The sequence below is a fragment of the Sciurus carolinensis genome, chromosome 3 (assembly GCF_902686445.1).
Source record: "Sciurus carolinensis chromosome 3, mSciCar1.2, whole genome shotgun sequence".
In the NCBI taxonomy this organism is placed as follows: Eukaryota; Metazoa; Chordata; class Mammalia; order Rodentia; family Sciuridae; genus Sciurus; species Sciurus carolinensis.
The window spans coordinates 6,351,032-6,368,208 of record NC_062215.1 but is presented as its reverse complement, the minus strand read 5'-3'; the positions used below and the strand labels follow the sequence as shown (position 1 = coordinate 6,368,208).

The 17,177-nt window shown below is 44.4% G+C and overlaps 2 protein-coding genes across 6 annotated transcripts in view; both read right to left on the bottom strand.

The window, feature by feature from the left end:
• The window catches only part of LOC124980877 (CMRF35-like molecule 1), a 147,271-nt gene that overhangs the window by 31,208 nt on the left and 98,886 nt on the right, over positions 1-17,177 (bottom strand). The gene's annotated exons all lie outside the window — the stretch shown is intronic.
• Positions 385-15,737, bottom strand: Cd300e (CD300e molecule). Of its 2 annotated transcripts, none has more exons than XM_047546904.1 (4): positions 15,608-15,737; positions 5,090-5,437; positions 4,373-4,469; positions 385-3,692 (listed from the first exon to the last, which is right to left on the bottom strand). In XM_047546904.1, the coding sequence occupies exons 1-4, from the start codon at positions 15,645-15,647 to the stop codon at positions 3,494-3,496; spliced, it is 684 nt and encodes a 227-aa protein (XP_047402860.1). In that variant the 5' UTR covers positions 15,648-15,737; the 3' UTR covers positions 385-3,493. The 2 variants fall into 2 exon arrangements, with proteins under 2 accessions (XP_047402860.1, XP_047402859.1); XM_047546903.1 differs by lacking the exon at positions 15,608-15,737 and adding an exon at positions 15,222-15,346.

Genomic DNA, 17,177 nt, shown 5'->3' with positions numbered 1-17,177 from the left:
GCTAAAAGATGTTCAACACCATTTGCTATAAGGAAAACTTAAATTAATCCCACACACCTCTTAGAATATCCAAATTTAAAAAAAGAATTAAAAAGCCAGCCAGGCTTGAGGGCACATGCCTGTCATCCCAGCGACTTGGGAGACCGAGGCTGAAGAATCGTGAGTTCAAAACCAGCCTCAGCAACTTAGCAAGGCCCTAAGCAACTTAGTGAGACCCCGTCTCAAAATTAAAAATGAAAGGGGCTGGGTTGTGGCTCAGTGGTTAAGCACCCCTGAGTTCAATCCCTGGCACCAAAAAAAAAAAAAAAAAAAAAAAAAAATTAAAAAACCAAATGCTAGTGAAGATTCAAAGAAACCGGATCACTCAGACATTGCTGGTGGAAACAGACATTGCTGGTGGAAACCTAAAATGATGTAGCCTCTCTGTAAATAGTTTGGAAGTTTCTCAAAAGACTAAACCTGTCATCACCACATGATGATAATTTCACTGTCATATAACCCAGGGAAATAAAAGATGTGTATTCACACACACACAAATCCCATGTGTGAACATTCACAACAGCTTTATTCATAGTGGTAAAATACTGGAAACAACCCAAACATTACATTCTTCAACAGGAAAATCATTAAACAAAGTGAGGTATATTCACACAGTGGAATACTACTCAGCAATGAAAAGGAATGAATGGTAAGTGTAACAACTCTGGATCTCAAGGGCATTATGCTTAGTTAAAAAAAAAGTCAGTCCTACATACTTCCATTTATATAGCATTGTCAAAATGACAAACCAGAGATGGAGAACAGATTCATGCATTCTGGGGCATAAGGATGGATTAGAGATGAGATACAAATATAGAGGCCAGGAAGAGATTCTTGTAATGATGAAATGGCTCCATATTTTGACTGTGGTGGTGTTTATATGAACCTATACATGGGATACAATTGCGTACACATGTGCATGCGCGCGCGCACACACACAAATGTATGTAAAAGCTGGTGAGAACTGATAAGCAACGGCTTGCACCAACACCAGTTCCCTGGTTTGGAAACGGCCCTGCAGTCATCTGACAAGCCACACTGCGGAACCGGGAAGAGGGCTCCCTAGCCCTCTGTACTCTATCCACCATGTTAAGCTCAATATTACTTCAAAATTAAGTTTAAAAGTATGAAACCTCCAGGCACTGCCTTTGGTCTCCTGGATACCAAGATCCCACTAGGACAAAGAGCCTTTTCCCATGTGACTCCAGTCCCGGATCTCACTCGCAGAGTGTACGTGGCCATGGGTGAAGCAGAGGTGCTGGTACCCAGCATGCTCTGGGCCCCGTCCCTGCCTTTGCCTGAGACAGCCATCCCCGCCCCCCGACGTTTGTGAATCAAGTCCCCTGGGCTCGGCCTCACAAGTACCCTGTTCTGTGCCCTCACTGCGGGCCTATCTCCCAGCTCTCCTTTGGGAAGCAGGGACTCCACGTTGTTTAAATCCTTATCCCTAATGCCCAGAACAGCACCCCAAACCCTCAGTGAAACCCTGTTAATGACTGGATAAATAAAGGAAAGCCGGAAGGGAGGAAGGAAGTGCTGAAGCCTGGGGAAGCCACCAGCCCCGTCTCCCACACCTGCTGCCCCCGGGGCTCGCCACCTGTCCACTCTTTCTGGACTCCGCCTGCTGACCTGCTCTCCTGGACTTCCACAGTGACCATGTGACTTGCAAGTTCAACGGCCACTTCTCCACGCTGCTCACCCCTACCTCTCTCACTGGGCTCTCCCTGAAACAGTCATGGTCTTTGGCTTCCCACTTTCTGCCTGGTTCAAGGTCTCCTCTACCCTTGGTGGTGGGCCACAGGCTCTGTCCTTGGTACTGAATTCTCCCCTCGCCCAGTTCACCCTTCTCTGGACTCTGGTCACTCTCTACACACTCCTTCCTCTCGGGCCCTCAACAGGCTACCAACTCACCTCTCTAGCTTCCTGAGAGGCCTTCTGCTGGTGACCCCAGTCTCACAGAAACCTAAGTTCTGCATCACCACGCCGGCTCCTGACTAGCCTACACCTGTCAATGACACCCCCTCCTCTGGTCTCCCGGGCTTCTAGACTCTTCCTTTCAGATTCTGCTTCACATTTGCTAAGTAAGCTCTCCTGAAGGACATCCATGATCTCATCATGTTCTGGTCAAGTTCACGCAAGTGTTTTCAATAAAAACTTAAGGACTGGAAGTGTAGCTCAGTGGTCAAACACTTGCCTCACATGCCTGAGGTCCTGGGTTCGATCCCCAGCACCTCGAAGAAATATAAAAATGAAAATTTGGGTGAGAGTCGAGTCCTCAGCCTCCACCACGTGTTCCACCTGAGTTCTAGGTTAGCTCGCCTGCTTAGACAACATGAAAATCTCGTGTGAAAAGCACACTTCATCTGCTGGTAGGTCTTCCATGAGTCACTGTTGTTAGAGTGATTGCTTCCTGCTACTCTGCTTTCATTTATGCTGATCCTCTGAACATGTCCCTTCTCTGGAAACTGGCGTCACTACTTCAGGGCAGGGGTGTCCCCAGGGGTGGAGGGAGGGGATGGCCTAGATGCAGGGAATGAGTGGAGATGGTGACATTTGGCTGTGGCAGATTGTGCAAGTCTTCCCTGCAAACCTCCTGGGGGCAGTGATTGACAAGCAAGCCAACTGAGCCTCTTCCTGCACTGGGGGCCCGCAGTGGTGACTGTGGCATGGCTCCATCCCAAGGTAGGAAGAATCCCCTCACCTCTGGGCCCTGCACCCTGCCTGTGAAAAACTCTCTTTTTCCCCTAGGGAAAGAACTAACTACCGACAGACGGTCTCAGTCAGATGGACTCTTGGTCATGGACAAAGGGGGATTCTTGGCCAACACTGAGCACCAGAGATCCCCCAGGTTGGGGAATTCCAGGAGTGACATTAGGGGAAGCCACCACCTCCCACTGCTGCTCCAACCTGTCCAGCCTAGGCAGGTGTGCTGAGCCCAGCCACTTGCTCCCTGGTCTCAGAGACAGAGAGAGGCTGAAAGCCCAGGGAGACCCAAGAGCACCCAAAGAGATGTAGGAACACCGAGTGCTCAGGAAAGTGGGAAGCTGCAGGAGCAGGACCCAAATCCCCTGGGGCCGTCCTAGAGGAGGGGCTGGAGCCCTGTGAGCCCAAAGACCGGGCTGTACGGTGTGTCCTCAGGGAGCCTCCTGTCTGCAGGAAGGAGGTGATCATTCCCTGGGGAAACTGACCTCAGACAATTTTGTGTCAGGCAGAGTTCATGAGCATGAAAATCCCAGAGAATTCTTGCCCTTGGGAAGCAGACTTGACCTGGGAGGAGAAAAGAGGACCCTGCAAACAGGGGTGCAGGAGAGTTTCCTTCTCTCTTCCATGTTGAGGACTGCAAAGAAGAGTCCTCTAAGACCCAGGACCTCCTTTGAGGCACAGGAGCATAAGTCCCTATAGAAGCTGGTGACTGCCGTCTCCCCAGCCTGGAGTCGAGTCGAAAGTCCTTCTCCTAGAGTCTGAAGGAGCTTCGGCCTCGCAGAGGGCATTCCTGGGGTGGTGGGCTGCAGAGGTCCTGGACAAGCTGCCTCTGTCTTCCCCCAGGGCCCTGCTGAGGCCTGTTCACCCAGAGGACAGCACTGAGCATGCTCAGGAACAGGGGAACCTTCAAGAAGATGAGAAGCAGGAAGTGGACACTGCTGAGCAGGGACCTGGGGGGGACATGGGGACAGGAAATGAGTGTCCTCCTCAGGACTTTTCTCTCTCCACCTCTCCCTATGCCCTGATTGTAGAGCCCAAAATAATTCAGAATTAAACAGAGAAAGGACCCAGGGGATCACCTCTCCCCCAAGGACTGGCCATGGGAGTCTCGTAAAGGAGAGGTGATGGAGAGGACGGAGAATAGGGTCCCAGGAAGTCCCCACTCTCTAAAAGCGAGCTCCAGGGACACCCCCTCTGTCCCTTCTACACACTGGCTTCTTGAAACCAATCCTCACTGTCACTTCAAAGTCCTTGTCCCTTGTCCCTCCCTTCAGGGTCTGATGGCTGCATCACAGCCCCTTCTGGGGATCTTTGGGAGTGAAGCTCCAGCCTGAAGCTGCCTGTCTCCCCACAGACCCATAAGCGGCCCCCGGGAGCAAGATGCCCAGCTGAGCAAAGACCTTCGAAAGAGGCCACGGATCTAGGAGCCCGAGTGCGGAATCGGGTGGGGAAGAGGGGTGGGAATGGGACAGGGGGCCTCTGGCCTGTGTCCCTGCAGCCTCCCCCACACCGCATTCAAATGCGGCCTCAGAAAATGTGAGCGGTGAGACCAGAGTTGGAGGAAAAGGCGGCGGGTGTGCTTCCGCCTCTAGTCCCCGCCCCAGGGCCCTCGGCCTGCGGGCGCCCTTACCATGGGTACTGGGCCGCCGCCTCCTCGATGCTGGGGTCCGCTCTCTGCAAGGTGGGAGTCGTGGCTGGAACTGTGGTCTCCCTGGGGGTCGGAGTTGCTGCCAGAAGGTGAAATCACACATCAGGGACTGCTCTGCCCTCAGCCTGTGCTAAGCCCCTGTTTGGATCTGACGCTGCACAGAATCATCCACTCAGAGAAGATCAAGAGATTCCCTGACGCTAAACCAAACCCACCTCCTGGTGGAGCCCCTCGGGGACCAGAGGAGCCCATTAACAGACCTGCCCACATGAGTCGCCTAATAAGTGCCAGGTCTTTCCATCCCTATCTGACTCTGCCAGGAGGAGGGCAGGGGTCTCTCAAGGTCCACCCAGCTTGATGGGCGGGAGCGGAGGAAGACAGCTCAGCCTGTGGCTGAAGGATCCTCCCAGAGACCAGGAGAGGTGCTCCAACCACTCTTGGACTATTAAAGGACACTTGAACCTACCACTGGGGAAGGGACAGGTTGTTCCTCAGCTCCTCCCAAGGACATCAGGTGTCAGATTACTCATGACCTATGTCCCCACCCCACCCTGCCCAAGAGAGCCACTCTCTCCCTGCCCTGACCCCTGAGGGAGGACAAGGCAGGACTCGGAGCCACTCTTCACCGTGGCACCCGCCCTGTGCCCACGTCCAGTCACTCTCCATGAGCCCCGTCGCTGGAGCCAGGGGAGCTCTGACCTGGGCTCACGTACACCTCGACAGGAACTGAGGGGTCACGAGACCATATGTCCAGGATCCATATCGTCTGAATTTTGCACCAATATGATCCAGCATCATCTTCACTGAGGTTCTCTATGGTCACGGTTAGGGTGAGGTCGTCAGCAGAGTCTCTGATGGACACACGGCCATTCCTCTCTTCTTTCTCCCCTCCTTTGGTCTCCACAATGCTGTGACATTCTGTGTCATATTGTCCTCTGCACCAGTACTTGTTATATCCCTTGTACGCCTCCTCATACTGACACTGCAGGCTCAGAGAGCTCCCCAGGATGCCGTTCACAGAGCCAGGGCCCGTCAGAGATAAACAGCCTGGAAAACACAAGCCAGAATCTCAGGTCTCCACTCACAGGGGCCTGTCAGCTGCCTGCCCGGAGCTCAAGGGGGAAGTTGCTGGGGAGATGTGAAAAGTTCCAGGAAGGAGGACATGGAAGGACCCCTGGACACCAAAGAGTCCAGAGGCCGAGGCCAGGAGGATGAATAGAAACCTGTCCCCTGTAAGAGCAGAACACTAAGTGGCCACAAGTGGACCCTGCCATGGGTCCTGGGGTAGTTGGTCTAATGCTGAAGGTGAGAGCAGAGAGAAGAAGGTCTGGCCCCACCCCTTGTCCTGCAGACTCTACCAGGCATGAGATTTGGTCATAGGTCTCTGCATTCTAGAATCTTCTGTAACTCAAACCTATTCTTTAGAAGTATAACTTCTGGGCTGGGGCTGGGGCTCAGTGGTAGAGCGCTTGCCTAGTATGTGTGAGGCACTAGCTTGAGCCTCAGCACAACAGATAAATAAATGAGTAAACCAAAGGTCCATCAACATCTTAAAAATACTTTAAAAATAAATAAATTTTAAAAATAAAAGTATAACTTCCGAGGGTGATTCAGGATGGTAAATTAGAAGAACGCTGCAATCCTAGAGATTCCATGGCTTAGGAGTGAAGCAGCAGGAGGCCTGCTCTTCAGCAAGGTGGAATTTCACCAAAACTCAGTTGGAGTCAGAGTGTCTTAGAGACTCGGAAATATGGGTACGTTCAACAAAGAAGAAAGAATACATTGAAGCTGAGCCAGCTGTGGCAGCAGCCGTGGGAGTAGTGCTGTTCCAGCTGAGAGGGAGGGACAATCCAGAGAGAAACAGATTTGGTACAGAAAAACCTGCGATCAGAAAGACAACCCGCTCGTAGCTGATCCAGAGGTTGCACTGTGCTCTGGTGCTTAAAAAGTGCTGTTTCCCAACTGGTCACGGAGAGCTGAAGTGAAGGCCACACTGCAGCTGCCGCTGCAGAGCTGGGAGACCAGGACAAACTCTGACACAGGATCCCCGCAAGCACCTGCCATGTGGCCTGGGATGTATTGAACAGAACAGGAGCAAAACAGGCACCGAGAAGGTTGTACCCAGGGGGATTCAAATTGGAAAAGTGAAAGTGAGCCAGCTCACTTCTCTTTTGAGCCTGGTGACTCACAGGACCAGCTGAAGAGGGCTGGGAATCTGATCCGACAGGTGTGAATACATTCAGGGACTAAACCCAGGAAGGTTGTGTTCATGGGCAGCAGCGGGAATGGAAGACTGACTCTCCTGACCCACCTGTAGAACTCTTGGGAGGCTCCTGAGGTCCAGAACCCCAACCAACAGAGATCAGCAACCGCCCTGCTCTAGGAGTGTGTTGATCTAACGGAGCAGACACCACCCAACAAAGCCCTTGAAGCCTGACTAGACCTAAGCCCAACCACCAGAACTCCCCTCTTAGAGTAGCAGCTCCACCCTGGGAGCGCACCGATCTGGTCTATGCAGACAAAACTCCAACTCACAGTTCTCCCCACTCCATCCTACCTCAGAGTGGTGAGAAGGGAAGTTAAGGCTGGCTTCAACCAGCTTTAGGCTTAGGCCACTCCAACTGGCAGCTCCGAGAGCAGTGCAAAAAGAGGAAGAGGTGAACAACCCCGACATTGGGCACCCGCCCCTCAACGCAGCTCAAGAAGAAATGGAAAGAAAGACAGGTGAAATGATCTGTTTTCATCAACTATTTTGACCACCTCAGTGCAGATGATTCTGTCAATTTTCATTGAGAATCTTTTTTTTCCCTCTGTGTGTGTATGTGTGTGAGAGAGAGAGAGAGAGAAGGAGGGAATTCTTGCTAGTGCTGATTGGTTCAGGGACATATATACATATAAATATTTGTTTCATTTTTCTCATTTTTAACATTTTTAATGCAGTTATTTTTCCCTGTCTTATCTTTTTTCAATATATTTTTAGTTGTCAATGGACCTTTATTTTATTTATTTATATGTGGTGCTGAGACTCGAACCCAGTGCTCACACATGCTAGGCAAGCCCTCTACCACTGAACCACAACCCCAGACCCCCTGCCTTGTCTCTTGAGGGTTAGGGTTTTTATGTTTGTATATTTGGAGCTTTTTGTACTGCTTTCATTTGCTCCTCTTGTTTCTCTGTCTTTTCTTCTGCTAACAGCCAAATTCTATTGTTTTTCTATCTCCCTTTACCTAGTTTCCCCCATTTGTTCTCCTTCTTTCTTGTGAACATCACCTGCTACATCTCTTCTGCATTCTCTCTGTTCACTCTTTGAAATTGTAAACTCTTGTCTACCTTCCTAGTACATTTTCTTTCCTTTTAACTGTATTTTTACCATCTTTTAGAACTGATTGGTTTATAGAACTTCTGCCCCCACCATTAATGCTGATGCATTTATTTCTGCTGTGGATGACATAGTGTCAACTACACTGTTTGCTTTAAAGCCAGATTTACTTCATGGATATCGGTTTTACTGTTGACTATTGCTGATCCCAACATTCCTGTTGTTTTGTGTGTGTCTGTGTGTGTGCATTAATTAATTTTATAGATGACATGATAGGAACTGGGTAGTTATTTATTGTTGGGGTATTTATTTTAATGCTACATACTGTTTGCATTTTTTTTTGCATTTATTTTAATGTTATATACTGTTTGCATTTGTTGTTGCTATTGTTTGTTTTCCCCTATTCTGTGAAGTGTTGGAAACCTACAGGAACACTACAAGTTCACAGGGTAGAGACTTTACTGTCGAACTCAATTCAACCAAAAGACAGTGTATCTTGTTGCATTCACAAATTAATGACACTCGATCTTCAGCTATACTTTAACACAAAGAAAAGAAGTAATAAAAACATGAATAACAACCAGGCCTCAATTATAAATGGATAGAGGTGGGCACTCAGGCCCCACCTACAGACATCTCCTTCTATAGCAAAAACAGAATTAACACAAAGTCTGTGGATACCACACCTATGATCACTCTAGGACACTTTGGCAGATGAAGACTATGCCCTGAAAATGTCCACACATAAGGCAGAAGAGAAATACCTCCTAATGGATGGATAAAAACCAACATAGGAATACAAAAATATGAAAAATTAACATAATATGAGACCTCCTAAACTTCATAATTCATCATCAGCTACTCAAAAAATATTGAAGTGAATGAAATATCAGATAAAGAATTCAAAAGAAGCATTATAAAAATGACAAGTGAATTCCAAGAGAACACAGAAAAACAATTCATTGAATGAATTAAGAAAGTTGAATCAGAAATTTAATAAGGAAATAAAAATATTTTAAAAGAACCAAACAAAAATACCAGAAATTAAAGACACAATAAATCAAGTAAAACATTCAGTTGAAGGTCTCTCTCTAATAAAGTAGACCTTGCTGGACAGAAACTCAGAACTGGAAGACAAAGTAATCAGTCTTGATTATTTACACAGCATTAAAGAAAAGAAGTAATCATAAAAATAATTTACAAGAATTCTGAGACAACATTAAGAGATCAAATTTAAGAATCACTGAAATTGAGGCGAGGTGTGAGATGCAAGCAAAGGCAATTGATATTCTTTCTGGGGAAATAATAACAGAAAAATTTCCACACCTTGAGAATGAGATGAACATTCAGATACTGGATGCATTCAGAACCAATAGACAAGCTCAAAAAAAAAAAAAACTCTTCATGACACATTATAATTAAAATGCCTACTGTAATCCCAGCAGCTCAGGAGACTGAGGCAGGAGGATCACAAGTTCAAAGCCAGTCTCAGCAACCTAGCAAGTCTCTAAACAACTTAGTGAGACCCTGTGTCAAAACAAAAAATAAAAAGGACTGGGAATGTGAATCAGTGGTTAAGAGCACCTGGGTTTAATCCCTGGTACCAAAAACACACATACACACACACACACACACACACACACACACACACACACATTTTTTTAATGCCTAACATATAGAACAAGGGTAGAATTTTAAAAGCTTCAAGATAAAATGTCAGGTCACAATTAGAAGCAAGCCTATCAGAATCACTTCTGATTTCTCAGGACAAACTCTAAAAGCCAGAAGGGCCCAAAATTAAAGTCCTGAAAGAAAATAACTGTCAACCAAGACTGCTACACCCAGCAAAACAATCCTTCAAACTTACAGAGAAATAAAAACCTTCCAAGACAAGCAGAGGCTAAAAGAATTCATGACATTTAAACTGGTACTATAGAACTTAACAAAATACTACAAACAAAAGATATGAAAAACAAACCCCAGACCTCACAAATGAGCAAATCTCATTTGAAGAGTAGTTAAGCAAATGAGAAACAGGACCAAATTAAACATTATAAATAAATCATAAAGGCAGGGAGGAGTAAACGTCTCTCTACAACAGCATTGAAAATAAATGGTCAACTCTCCAATTATAAGACATAGGCTGGCAGAATGGACTAAAAACCAAGACCCAACTATATGTTGTTTGCAAGAGATGCACCTTACAGGTAAAGGCAACCACAGGCCAAAAGTGAAAGGATGGAAATAGATACTGTCAATGGAACAGGAAAACAAGCAGGAGTAGCTACACTCACATATGACAAAGCAGACTTCAAACCAAAATTAATCAGAAGAGACAAGGTCACTTCCTACTGGTAAATGGAAAAATACAACAAGAAGATATAACAATAAGAAATATGTATGCCCTAAACGTGGGTGCAACTAATTACATAAAAGAGACACAATTCAAATTGAAGTCTCAGATCCCAATACTAAACTACTGGGTGATTTCAACACACTTCTCTCACCATTAGATAGGTCTTCCAGATATAAACTTGGTAAAGACTCTTTTGACCTGAAAAATAATTATAAATCAAATGGACTTAATAGACATCTATAGAATATGTCATCCAACAACAGCTGTATACACTTTCCTCTCAGCGGTTTATGGAACCTTCTCCAAAATAGACCATATTTTAGGCCACAAAGCAACTCTAAGCAAATACAAAAAAATCAATATAATTCCTTGCATCTTATCAGATCATAATGGAATAAAATTAGAAATCAACATGACAAATCCCTACAGAAATTATGTAAACACATAGAGATTGAACAATACAATTTGAATGATGAATGATGATAGAAAAAATCAAGGGAGAAATGAGAATAGTGATTCAACATATCAGAACCTTTGGGACACTATAAAGGCAGTTCTAAGAGGTAAGTTTATAGCTATGAGTGCCTACATAAGAAAATCAGAAAGATCCCAAATAAGCAACCTCATGATCATCTCAAGACCCTTGGAAAAGAAGAACAAACCAATTCCAAATCCAGTAGAAGAAAAGATATAATTAAGATCAGAGCTGAAATCAATGAAATTGAGAATTAAAAAGATAAAGATGAATTGAACAATGATCTAGTTCTTTGAAAAACTAATCAAGACTGATAAGCTTTTAGCTAAAGTAACCAAAAGAAAAGGAGGGAAAAGAAACCCAAATTAATAAAATTAGAGATGAAAAAGGAGATATCATCACAGACATCACAGAAATCCAGCAGATCATTAGGGACTATTTTGAAAATTTATTCTCCAATAAATTGGAAAACCTAGAACAAATGGATACATTTCTAGACAAATACAATCTGCCAAAACTGAATCAAGAGGACACAGAAAACCTGAACAGAACAATAGCTAGCATTGAGATATAAGAAGAAATAAAAGGCCTTCCAACAAAGAAAAGTCAAGTACCAGATGGATTCTAGCTGAATTCTACCAAGTCTTTAAAGAAAAACTAATGCCAATACTCCTCAAATTATTCCATGAAATAGAAAGGTATGAAACACTTCCAAATTCATTCTATGAAACTAGTATCATACTCATAACAAAACCAGATAAGAATTCATCAAGGAAAGAAAACTACAGACCAATATCCCTGATGAACTCAGATGCAAAAATTCTTAATAAAATATTAGCAAATTATATCCAACAACATATTAAGAAGATTATATACCACAATCAAGTTGGTTTTATTTCAGAGATGCAAGGATGGTTTAATATATGCAAATCAATAAATGTAATTCTTCACATAAATAGAATTAAGAACAAAAATCACTTAGTCATCAATAGATGCAGAGAAGGTCTTTGACAAAATTCAGCAACCATTCATGATAAAAATACTGAAGAAACTAGGGATAGAAGGAACCTACATTAACATTTTAAAGCCTATATATGAAAAACCCAAAGCCAATCTCAGTAAATGGAATAAAACTGAAGGCATTCCCTTTAAAATCTGGGACAATACAAGGATGTTCTCTCTAACCACTATTTAATATAGTGCTAGAAATTCTGACCAGAGCAATTAGACAAGAAAAGAAAAGGGGTAAAAATAGGAAAAGAAGAAGTCAAATTATCACTTTTTCAGATGATATGATTTTATACCTAGAAGATTAAAAAAAAAAAACACCAAAGCACTGCTAGAGCTAATAAATAAATTTGGCAAAGTAGCAGGTTACAAAATCAGTATATGAATATCATTAACTTTCCTATATGCTAACAACAAATCTTCTGAGAAAGAAATAGGAAATAATTTAATTCATGACAACCTCAAAAATAAAATAAAATACTTAAGAATAAATCTAACCAAGGAGGAGAAAGACCTCTACAAGGAAAACTATAAAACTTTGAATAAAGAAATTGAAGAAGGGGCTGGGGTTGAGGATCAGTGGTAGAGCACTTGCCTGGCATGTGTAAGGCCCTAGGTTCAATCCTCAGCACCACATAAAAAATAAAATAAAGATCCATCGACAATTTTTTAAAAATATATATATAAAAAAAGAAAGAAATTGAAGAAGACCTCAGAAGATGGAAAGACTTCCATGTTCATGGATAGGCAGAATTAATGTTGTTAAAAATGGTCATACTACCAAAAGCAATGGATAGATTCAATGCACTTCCCATCAAAATACCAATGACATTCTTCAGAAAATTAGGAAAAACAGTCCTAAAATTTATTTGAAAGAATAAAAGATCCAAGATAGCCAAAACAATTCTAAGACAAAAAAGCTATACTGGAAGCATCACAATAGCTGACTTCAAATTATACTACTGAGTTATAGTAACAGAAAACAGCACAGTACTGGCATTAAAAAGATACATAAACCAATGGTGCAATAGAAGACACGAGACAATCCCACACACCTATAGTCATATTATCCTTGATAAAGATGTCAAAAACACATTGGAGAAAAGACACCCTTTTTAACAGATGATGCTAAAAAAAACTGGTTATCCATATGTAGATGAATGAAATTAGACCCTTATCTCTCCCCCTGTACAAAATTCAACTCAAAATGGAGTAAAGACCTGGGAATTAGACCAGAAACTATGTAACTCCTAGAAGAAAAATAGGGTCAACACTTCAGCCTTTAGGCACAAAAAAACAACTTTCTCTATAGGACCCCTAAAGCTAAGAATTCATAAATAGGATGACATCAAGTTAAAAAGCTTCTGCACAGCAAAGAAAAGTCATTAGGAATGTGAAGAGAGAACCTACAGAATGGGAGAAAATTTGCTAAATACTCTCCTAGCAGGAATTAATATCTAGAATACCTAGAATAAAAAAGAACTCAAAAAACTTTACACCAAAATATCAAATAACCCAACTAATAAATGGGCAAGGGAATTAAACAGATATTTCTCTAAAGAAGAAATACAAATGGACAACAAATATATTTTTAATATAGTAAACATCATTAGGAATTAGGGAAATGCAATTCAAAACTACCCTGAGATTTCATCTCACTCCTGTCAGAATTGGCAACCATCAAGAACACAAATGGTAATAAAGGCTGGAGAGGAGGTGGAAAAACAGGAACACTTACACTGTTGATGGGATTTTAAATTAACACAACCACTATGGAAAACAGTAGGGAGGTTCCTCAAAAGACCAGACATGGAACCAACATATGACCCAGCTATACTACTCCAGTATACACTATACTACTCCAGCTATATAATTTACCCTGAAGAATTAAAGTCATCTTACTATAGTGATACATGCACACCCATATTTACAACAGCGTAGTTCACAATGGTCAAACTATCCAACCAGCCTAGATGTCCATCAGTGGATGAATGGATTAAGAAAATGTGGTTTAGACACACAATGGAGTTTTATTCAGCCATAAAGAAAAATGAAAATATGACCCTTGTCAGTAAATGCATGGAACTAGAGACGGTTATGTTAAGGGAAGTAAATCAAGGAACATGTTTTCTCTCATAAGCAAAAGCTAGAGAGGAAAAAGGAAAAGAAAGATGGGGGTGGATCTCACGAAAATCAAAGGGAGATCTGTAGAGGAAAGTGGGTGGGAGGGATGGGGAAGTGCGGGGAAGGGTGCGGAGTGATACTGGCCAAATTATATTATTACATTGTGCACTCTGGCATGTAGGAATATATAACAACAAATCCCATCATTATGTGTGACTGTAATGCACCAATAAAAATGTAGGAAAACAAAACAAATAATACATAGAACCATAAACATGCTGGGCTTAGTCTATTAAGCAGTGTTCATTAAATAATTATCTAACTGCATTCATCAACATTTCATATGTACTAGTATTCTGTAATACAGATAAACTGAGAGTTATCCCTAGATTAATCTCCCATAATGTTCACCACTTCTCATTTGATCCATGAGGTTCGTTTTAAGAGGGTTATTTTTATTATGTAAATACAGAGATGTCAAATATAAAGTAAGAAAAGACAAAATCATCTTCATTTTAAATTTGAATTTTACTTCAAAAATAATAAAAGTATCACTTGTGTTTTCCTCTGCCCTTCATGTGTTCTTTTTTTTTTAAAGAGTGTAATCTCATTTTCCTGATTATGCATATTGCAGAATCACATGGGTCATGCAGTCCTACATGAACACGAGGTAATCGTGTCTGTTTAAGGGAGGCAAAATAAACTTCTGGTTATAATCTAACTACTCTCCAAGGAGAACCGACATGTGGGAAGCAGGGCTGGTCCGGCGGAGTCCCTGAGAGGTCTCTTTACACTGGTTGGGCACGGCTGTCCCCCACAGTCACAGCCTCTGGCCCCTGGGTGTCAACGGTCACCGTGTGTTCAGAGGAAAGAGGGAAGCTGCCCTCCATCACTGAGTGGGATGGTTCTGGACCTGGAAGGAAAGCAGGGATCCGAATCTGGGATGCACAATGTGAGATGCTGCCGTGGAAGGAAGGAAGGCTGCAGGTGGCAGAGGTCTGTGCCCGGGTGGGAGGCCCCGCAGAGCTCCCCTTGCTGGAGCAAGCACTCAGAAGCAGGTGGGCTCCTGGTTTGAACGTGAGTGTGTGGACTGCACACGTGGTATACCTGTACTTATGCACGTGTGTTTGTGTGTGTGTGTGTGTGTGTGTGTGTATGAGAGAGAGAGAGAGAGAGAGAGAGAGAGAGAGAGAGAGAGGAACAGCAAAGGGGCTGCGCTGTGCGTTCACAGTGGCCTCCTCCCTCCATGCTCCCTGAGCCAAGACAAAGTGGCCCTGGCCCCTCGCCTTGCAAGTTCTACCATTTCTCCTGCGGTCCTAAGAGTGTGAGAAACCTGTTCGCCCCGGACCCTGCCAGTGGGGGACTTTCTCATTTCCAGAGCACTGCTCTGCACCTATGTTGACCCCCAAGAACTCTCCTGCCACCTGCCCCCCAAGACTGGAGGCCTGGCTCACCCTCACCCCTCCTAGAGGCAGTCTCTTCCCCGCAGCACGCTCCTTCCAGCTCCGCACAGAGCTCAGAAGCGCACTTGCCCACAGCGGGAACTTACCAAGGGGCAAATCACATGCCACAGCCATCACGTGGCACCTTCCAGAAGGAATTCTGCCTGGAGAACTTGGGGCCTTCGATCCAGGCACAGAACCAGCCCCTTCAGAGCCCATGGTGTCCTGAGACTCCTGCCTTTCCCATCCAAAAGATTCCAGAACCAGATGAGCAGCCCCACCAAAGAGAATCGGCAGGCTCCTTATAACTTGGAAAGTCTTTAATTCCATAAAATGTCACATACTTAAGAGTTGGCAGGGCCTTCTGCTCCTGAGAAGAGGCTTCTTCCTCTGGAATCTGCTTCCACTTCCCCGCTTACAACCTTTCTCTCTCTCTTACACACACACACACACACACACACACACACACACACACACGCATGCACACACTCACCTGGGAGGCAGAGGAGGAGCAGAGCTGGGGGCAGCCACATGGTCCTGTCTCCCTGGCCGCTGTCCCCAGCAAATCTGGGGTCTCAGCTAGAATCCAGATATGTGTACCAGCTTAGGGCACCCACTTCTGCTTGTTCCAATTCCCTTGTATTTCTCTCTCTCTCGCCTACTTCCTTTTTAATCTCCCAGCTTCCTCCTAATTTGACAAAAGGGGAAGAGGATCCGCAGGCACTTCAGAGAATGAACCACGGGCAAAGAGAGGAATCTGCAGGCTTCCCTTCACTCAAGCCTCCGTGAAAGCCGATCTCAGCACGCGGAACCTCCGACAGAGGAGACCCTTTCCCTTGCCTCTCTTACCCTTCCTCCTGTCTAGGGCTACCGTCTCCATCTAAGCAGCCTCCCTTTCCCTGTGTTTGCCTACTTTGGGGTCATAAACTCCCCCACTCAGAGAGCTGCGAGAAGCACCCCATTTTCTCCATGCAGACGACCTCACACCTCTTGCTCAGACCCAACGTCCCACTATCCCTCCTGAGCTCCAGACCTGACTTCCTACCTTCCTATGGGAAAGCTCGCTGGGCTAACCTACTGCAGAGTCGGGTCTTGATGAAGAGTGTAGACTGGGGAGTCACTGACTCACGTTCCATTTCCATCATTTACTGACCGAGTGCCCTGAGCACATCGTGATCCACTCCACCTTCGGTTTCCTCATCCGTCCAAGGGAGCAACAATAACAACTCTTCTCTCGGGGCTGCCTTAAGAAATAAATGAGTGGATGCGAGTAAGAAGCCTGGCATGTGGAAGCTGTACAATAAGTGTTGAACGATCCTGAACGTGATCCTAACCACGGAGGCCAGTTGTCATTGGCTCTCTTGGCCAGCTGCACATTCTCTCTCACCCAGCTTACACACCAGGTATGGGAAATGCAGATATTTGAAAATAAAATCCTAGTGATACCCCCACCAGTTGCTCCTCCTTTTTCTTTTCCCTGGGGGTTGACACTCACAGCCTCTCACCTTCACTATCTTCTAGAACTCTCTATTGGACCATCTGCCATTTCAAACTTTTTCTGTGAGAGAGCGACTTCCTAACTTATCTCTTCAGCCATATGGTACTGAAGAGTATGACACATTGCAGAATTGAGGGGGACAATGGAACACCTGGATCCTGGTCCTGCCTATTACTTAACCACAGGTCTGGGGGACCCAGAATGAGCTGAGCTGATGCACCCTGTGCCATTATCCAGCAGGGATAGGCTTTGGTCTCCCCACTAGAAAGATCAAACAAATCTCCATCATCCTAGGTTCTGCTTTTGCTTGTTGTTGTTTTAGCATCTGATTCCAGAAGTTATTTATTTTTTTAAAAAGAAAAGAAAATGGGAGTTAGCAAAGGTACAAGCTAATGGTTGAAAAAAAATGCAAAATGTGTCTATTGTGAGCACAATTCATTATCATTCAATAAGAAAGTCCAGATTCCACACAATACAGTAGGTTGAGTCAGTTCAGCACCTGTCCACTGGCTCCAAAGAGAGGAATTCTCATTAAAACACAGCCCCAAGAGTAGTAAGATGTGAT

Bases quoted from the DNA above. Each gene is read 5' to 3' on its own strand.
- Cd300e (XM_047546903.1), bottom strand. From the start codon at position 15,333: ATGGGCTCTGAAGGGGCTGGTTCTGTGCCTGGATCGAAGGCCCCAAGT. The intron at 5,438-15,221 runs GTAAGTTCCCGC...TGTGTTTTCCAG, and splicing joins GGCATGTGATTTGCCCCTTG to GCTGTTTATCTCTGACGGGC. The intron at 4,470-5,089 runs GTCAGAGCTCCC...ACCTTCTGGCAG, and splicing joins CGAGGTGTACGTGAGCCCAG to CAACTCCGACCCCCAGGGAG.